Source organism: Chanos chanos, chromosome 10, assembly GCF_902362185.1.
Source record: "Chanos chanos chromosome 10, fChaCha1.1, whole genome shotgun sequence".
Lineage (NCBI taxonomy): Eukaryota > Metazoa > Chordata > Actinopteri > Gonorynchiformes > Chanidae > Chanos > Chanos chanos.
In genome coordinates, this window is record NC_044504.1 from 16,178,341 (window position 1) to 16,185,840 (window position 7,500).

A 7,500-nucleotide genomic window follows, 5' to 3' on the forward strand; every position below is an offset into this window, starting at 1 on the left:
GAGGACTGACCACACACACACATTGCATTCCATCACATGAAATTTGAGTGTGTGTGCCCTTCACTGTCCACTAGAAAACCACAAATCAGCCCATATGTGCTTCTCCACTCTGACAAACTCAGGGACAGGGCAGTGGGAGTGTGTGTAAAGGTGTGTGTATGTGTGTGTGTGTGTGTGTGTCTGTTGGCTCCTTGTCAGAGCTGGGCTATATGAGGTGGCAACATCTGACAGGCTGTAAGGTCAAAGACAATGCTCATACTGAGCAGTGGAGAGCAGAGTATATATAACCCCACTGACAAGACCTTTTACATAAACGTACATAGACACCTACACACATATACACTATACACTACATATATAGGGAAAGAAATTGTATGGCAAGAGATGGAAATAATGTGAAGAGATAGGATTAAAAGAAAATGATAGCAAGAAAGAGGCCAGTGAAAAGAAAAGGAGCAAAGAGAGAGAGAGAGAGAGAGAGAGACAGACAGACAGACAGACAGACAGAAAGAAAGAAAGAAAGAGAGGAGAGAGAGAAACAAGAGGCAGGCAGTCAGTCAGAGAGACTCACTTGTACTATCGATGTTTTGATTACTCTGCTGATGTCTCTTCCCCACTCCCTGAGCTCAGGATTAAGAGGATCCAAGTTAGAGGAGAAAACCAGGGGATGAGACCTAAAATACTCTACAAAAGAAAAGGAAAATGTCACGTCACTACATTCAGCTTGATGCACCTGCTCATGATTTTACCTTAGAGATTACTTAACGGAAATGCTGGCACTGTAGTTCTGAAGCCAGATAAAAAAAAGAAGAAAAAAAACACATCTGAGCAGTTAGCAGTGCAGCGGGGTCAAGCACAGGTTTCCACAGAGAGCGCTGTATTTATGAGTAACTGTAGATTTCTTTTGCAACACTTGTATATTTGTTGAAAGCAGGTTGAGGGGCAAATCGTCTGACTAAAGGACTTTTTTGTCTCCATGGCTTATTAGGTCACTGCTTGTCTTTTCCACATCACTTCATTCACAAGCTTACATTCTCAGGTATAATAATGACTTTATATATTGGAGCCCAGTGGTACTATCCCTGTCTTTCAAGGTCTCAGTGGTTTGCCCACGATGAAACTGCCTGTTGATGCCCTACACAAATATTTACAGTGAACTGATTCAGAGTGGCCTTCTGTTTCACCTTGCATCTCTAAGCAGTCTGGGCATGTTTATGACTAGAGTTGAAGCTAGTAGATGATGTCTTTCCCTCAAACTCAACTATGAACGCTAACCACTGTTTCTCTGGAAAATATCATCAAGCCAGACAGTCATCATCACTGAAGTGTCTGTAAAACATGCCCACGCAACACCTGTTCATCACTGAAATAACATGCAAAGAGTTAGCTTCCTCTAGCCAAAGTACTGTGGGCAGGCTAGGCGTTTTTATACACGGCCCTGAGCATGATATGATCTTCTTTGGTTTAGTTTTAGATAGATAGATAGGTAGATAGATAGATAGATAGATAGATAGATAGATAGATAGATAGATAGATAGATAGATAGATAGATAGATAGATAGATAGATAGATTTTTGGGGGTTTTTTTGGTTTCCCACATTCACTTCACTGTTTTGTCAGTCAGCTGTAACTGCTGAGATTGTAATGGAGTAGTTGTGCAATGTGTCAGTTCTTACCGTGTACACTGATGGTTCTGGAGTCCTGAAGTACTGCGCTGCCTGCTGACACCTGCACAGTGATGGCATGAACCCCCTCCTGAGAGAACGTATAAGAAAAACCTCCTTCCAGAGTCACCCGTGGCTACAGAGAGCAAGTCAGGGGGAAAGAAAGAGAGAGAGAGAGAGAGAGAGAGAGAGAGAGAGAGAGAGAGAGAGAGAGAGAGAGAGAAGAAGAGAAAGAGAGAGAGAGAGTCTCTGTAAACAATGAGAGGCATAATGGAGAGGGGAGATGGGGAAACTCCGATATTCAGAAAGAGAAATTCTATCCATTGAAGGAAAAAAGATGGTTTAGGGGTTTTTTTTTCTAATGGAAATATCACTGTTATGTTGTTTGTGTCCATTTCCAGAGGTCTTGTCAGAGATTGTTTCAGCTGATCCCCACCCCACACTTGGCTTTCCCATAATGCATAGCCTCATAAGTTCCCGCACAAGCTAAACAAACAATGCTTAATACCATGGTCATGCAAGAACTTGCTTCCTTAGCAATCCACCCTGTTTTCCTGTTCCTATCAATTAAAGCACCAGGAGAATTAGTGAACATAACACACTAAAACAGACTGTTGGCACATTTAAGTCACACTACATCATAAAGGCCCATGCAGCTGGTAAATAATAGCTTAGTGTAAAAATTAGTGTAATTATGAATAATGATGAAGTATTTTGATTTTATTTCAACATTTTTTGAAACTTGTAAAGTTGTAAAGTGACTCTTTTGCATACTTTAAGGATTACAGAACTTTTTTTTTTGTGGAGTGCATAACAGCCTTGTCCAAACATGTAGTGCAGCAGTAAAGTATTTTAAAAATTACAGATTTCTCTACTACTGCAATTTACACCATTGCAAATGGCTGCACTGTAATATAACCTATGATCAGAAGTCAAATGACACAGTCAAGGTGACATATTTACATATAAAGCACATTTAACATGCTACAGCCATTGTTTACATGCCCCCAATCTGTCAGTAGCTCTTTTCACAGATGTTAGCTAGGCAGAATAGGGTATGTGTGTGCATGAGTGTACTTATGTGCATATGTGAGAGTGTGTATGTGTGTGTGTGTGTGTGTGTGAGAGAGAGAGAGAGAGAGAGGGAGAAAGGGAGAGAGAGAGAGAGAGAGAGAAAAAGAGCATTCTGTGATGTCTGGTAAAGCTTGGGATTATCCACATTGACAAACCTCAGTAGTGTTTCCCAGCCACCAGTAGTAGGAGACAGTTCCCACATTAGTGGGCTGTAGCACAGCTGTCAGATTGACACCTTTATTCTTCATCACCACAAATGGAGCTGAGAGATAGACCTGCTTCAGCTCACCTTCTCAACAAAGACACAGCCACAAACAACAAGCCATCCACTCAACATTAAAAAATACCTTAACCAGAAAAGAACAGACACGCCACATTTTATAACTGTACTATTGTTATTGTTTATTACTGTAATCAAATATTTACTACATGGTGGCAAAATCTCCATAAAGGTGGTTAGGACCACAAAATCATGACGTCATTTTGTATGAAGTCAACAGTGTCCATATTACTGTGTTATGAAAATATTGAGGATCGACACTCACAGGTCACATGCAGATAGATGCTGGTTCTGTCTGATCCAAGGCTGTTGGTTGCAACAGCTGATACTTTATAAATTCCCACTCTGTTATATACATGTTTCACTCCATCACCCACAGAACTGAAATTACTGTATGAGTTCGCAATGCCATCTCCAAAATCCACGGTCAGAGTGGTGCTGGAGCTATCACCCTATAAAACACATCGACAAAAAGAGAGAGAGAGAATGAAGGAGAGAGAGAGAGAGAGAGGGAGAGAGAGAGGGTCAGAGATACTCACAGAGACCCTCCATTGCCCAGGGAGAACTGCACTGTAATGCATATAACAGTACTGTACCTCGTCCAGAAACAGGAGAAAGGTGACGTTGGTTCCCAGGCTCGCCCTCAGACTTCCTGCCCCTGTGAGGAGCTGCAAACCACGTGGGCGTTGGGTGGGGCAGATATGAGTGAGCGTAGAGAAATCCGTCACATGTCCAGCCGAGCAGTTATTAGATATGGCCCTTCTAAATCTGAGATAAACACGCCGCCCCTCAACATCATCAGTATAGAACTTTACAAAGCCATAGAATAATGTGGTGCACAGATAGACTGTCTGTCCTGTTAATTGTATAATTAGCGTCTCAGAAATAGCGATGTGGTTAATGTTAAATGAGCCTCTGTGTTTTAAAGACATTTCCAGATTTCACTGTTACCTTAGCAGGGTTGTGGGAATTACAACATAATCCCTTGAAGTCAAACCACAAGCACAGACATGGGGCTAAGTCAAATAACAATTATGCTTTTTCATTATGCTTAATGAAAAAGTTAAAGTTTTAAATTTTTGGCAGATATTTTTTTTACTGCACTGAAGGCATTACAAACCCTACATTTATATCTTTCCCATCTGACTGTACTGAACCAAACTGTAGTCTGTAGTCTAGTCTTCTGTTAAAAATGACAAACTGTAGTCCTCTGAGGGCCAAACAAATACAAAATGTATCGAAACATTTGTCAGTTCAAAGGCATGCTGGAGACTAGGGGCCATTTTTCGGCAGTAGTAATATGTGAATTCTGCGTGGTTAGCGGTCATTGTAACTTGTGATGCAGGCCTACCCGGTCCTGCTGAGCATACTTCTTCCTTTAGTACAGCCTGGAGAGTCTGAGATGGGAGTGAACCAGAAAGCAGGAGCACATCTCCCATCAATCTGTCTCTCATAACCATAATCACTGAGAGAGTGAAACAGAGAGAGAGAGAGAGAGGGGAAGAGAGAGAGAGAGAGAGAGAGAGAGAGAGATAGAGAGAGAGGGGAAGAGAGAGAGAGAGAGAGAGAGAGGGGAAGAGAGAGAGAGAGAGAGAGAGAGAGAGGGGAAGAGAGAGAGGGCAGAGAGAGTTACAGAGGAAACGTAGAAAGACCGATTTGATGGTAGGAAGGGCTCAGCTGGAAGCCTGAAGTCACTTCTGACATTTTTCATTGACAGCAAAGACAAGTAGTGCTCAAAAAAAAAAAGAAAAGAGAGAAGTTTTTTAATCATAGAGAGAGAAGTTAATGGAACGTAAAAAGTTTCATGCGGTGGAGAGGAACTGAGCATTACACTGTGTTCATGCACTAAATCAGGCAAAGGTTGTCATATATTGATCACAAAGAGAGAGTGGAGCACCTGACAGAGGATAACCTGACAGCGCTTGCACAACTCAGAGTCTGTAGTGACACGGTGACAGAAGAGAAAGGCACACTGGCTAAGGTTTGACGCTAACTCATTATAAAGAGAAGTCTCTTCTTCTTACCACTCAAAGTCAGCCTCAGTGCAGGGACAAGACTCAGCTGTCAGCAGGATCGTTGCGCTGTCTTTGCCTTTCATGCATCTGGAGTTTGGCCGTAACTTACGATACGTTCTCTTTACTCCCATGATGCACTCCTGTCCCTGTAAGGGATTGTGTGAGATCTGAGTAAAAGAACACAGCAGGTTTTCTGACTGTGTTCCGTTAAGTTGAAAGCTACAACAAAGACTGAGCTATCAGCACAAATTGTCATGATACTGAGCAGAAAATGAAAAAATAAATAAATAAATTGTGTCTCGTGAAAAGAAAAGAACAAACAAAAACACCTTTGCTCTGTATCTCATTAAAATCTTGTTCTAATTTAACTTGCAATGTCTAAGTGAGTCACTGATTAGATGTAAAGAAAGATGCTCTGCTGTGACTGTGATAAACAGCGAGTGTTTAATTAGAGGATGGTATTCAGGTAAAGAAAAACACGTTGTTTTCCAGCATGTTCAGACTAAAAATGCTGCAGTTGTTCTTGTTGAATATCCCAGTTTCAAAACAAATTAGCCGATGTTAAATTAGCTCTAAGAGTCTTTATTGCGGAGCATATAGCATCTTATATAAATTACCACTTCATGTAATCCACATTCATCAGAGTAAATATAGTTAGAGGTACAACTGAAAACGGTGCACTCAAACAAGTGCGTGTAATAATGTACTGTTAATGGAGAGTAAAATAACTTTCAAATGAACAGCTCGAGAGAATTCTACACTAAAGCAAAAAAGAAAAAAAAAATCATAATGTACTGCCAAAATTTTGTAGACAGCAGAAACATTCGTACATATGCAAATGATTACAACGCTCCACAATATATTGATCAAAGAAAAATTCACTCAGCATTTTCATCACATTTTCACAGAATGTGCTCTTACATTATCTAGCAGCCTCCACTGCTGATAGTCTTCTGCAGAGCAGCTTCTGCTGAAGATGGACCTGAAGTCAACCTTAACCACTTGCCATTCTGATCGGTAACTGAAATGTCCAAATATGCTGTGGATATATGCAGGAAAAAAAGAGAAGAGCCATAATGATCAAACATTACTGTTGTCCTTGACAACAAGCAAAAAGAAAAAAAAAAAACAAGCTTTCAACCATCTCAAAGAATCAATAACATTTGAGGAGAAAAAAAAAACCTACATTTTTTTTATACATTTTATTTTTTTAAGATATGTTTTACTCTCTTTTCTTCCTAATTTGTCAAATTCAATTTGCGTGTTTTGCTCGTCTCAATCACACGCACAACTCCAATGCCAGCTGGGAGCATTCACGCTGTGTTCACACTAGTTTCACACTCTACTCCCCAGACCTGCCCACTGCTAATCCAACACTCTAACTAACCAATGGGATGCCAGATTGGCTTTTGGGTTCCAATGTTGCAGTGATGAGGAGGCAATCCCCTGCAGGCTACCCATCCCTGAACGTTGTCAGTTGTCTTTGCGTGGACGCCCAGCCAAGCACAAAGCACCGCAGAGACTCGGGTTCGAACAAGGCGTGGCGTGCTAGCATCTTTTCTGCCCTGTCACCTGAGGGCCCTTAAATTTATATCTTTAAAATGAAGAGATAAAAAAGTTTCCCGCTATCAAATTGATGTCATTTTCAAAAGATTAACTTAAGGGAGCCTAGCCGTATGAACCGACTATTCAAACTAATAGCAAAACAGCCTGAATCCACCAGAATGATAGACCCTGCTGAATGTTAAAAAAAAAAAGTATATCTTGCAACATTTAAAATGTAAATGATAAAACAGTCTAAAATAAATAAACAACCAACTAAATAAATGATGAAATATAGCTCCAAGCCCCAATTAAAGGGGCCAAGCAAACTGATTTGCATATATAAGTGGAATGGAGAAGAACTGCGATATAGTTAAATCACATGCACACTTCAGGAGGAAGAGGAAAAGGAAGAATAATCCCGTAAAACACTCCGAGACGCCAGCGGAGCTCCGGTTTCACGGCCCTCTTAAGTATTCAACACTGCGCCTCCTCCTTTCATTTCATGTCACTTTTTTTGTTGTTTGTCTTTAACCCTCCAGACTTGAATCAGAATATGTAAGAGTCTATTTTGGTAAATCAAAAAACAGGACATACGTCATAACAAGAGTCCCCTCTCCTGGTTCCCCCAGCACTCCGTCCACGTAGAGAGGAGAGGAGCTGAAGCTGTATTTACTCCACTGTCTGCCCTCATCAAAACTCAGCCTGGAGGAGGAGGAGGAGGAGGAGGAGGAGAGAGAGAGGGAAACTGAAGGTTATATCCTGGCATTTTCAGCTGTGAATTACATTAAGGGATGATAAAATCTCCTGTGTGTTCGTCTTACCACAGATGTCTGATGGGTAGAGGAGTGTGCCGTATGGCTACCAGGGCTCCACCCTGATTCAGAAAGAGCACGCTGTACTCCTCATCAAAGATCTGCAATAA

The 7,500-nt window shown here is 41.1% G+C and overlaps 1 protein-coding gene across 1 annotated transcript in view; it reads right to left on the reverse strand.

The window, feature by feature from the left end:
- Positions 1 to 7,500, reverse strand: part of LOC115823355 (VPS10 domain-containing receptor SorCS1-like) — a 32,328-nt gene that overhangs the window by 5,339 nt on the left and 19,489 nt on the right. Inside the window, 10 exon segments of the mRNA XM_030787405.1 lie at positions 572 to 684; positions 1,677 to 1,800; positions 2,894 to 3,027; positions 3,284 to 3,470; positions 3,615 to 3,786; positions 4,370 to 4,483; positions 5,043 to 5,179; positions 5,955 to 6,072; positions 7,173 to 7,280; positions 7,400 to 7,491. Coding sequence (XP_030643265.1) covers positions 572 to 684; positions 1,677 to 1,800; positions 2,894 to 3,027; positions 3,284 to 3,470; positions 3,615 to 3,786; positions 4,370 to 4,483; positions 5,043 to 5,179; positions 5,955 to 6,072; positions 7,173 to 7,280; positions 7,400 to 7,491 — 1,299 coding nt within the window.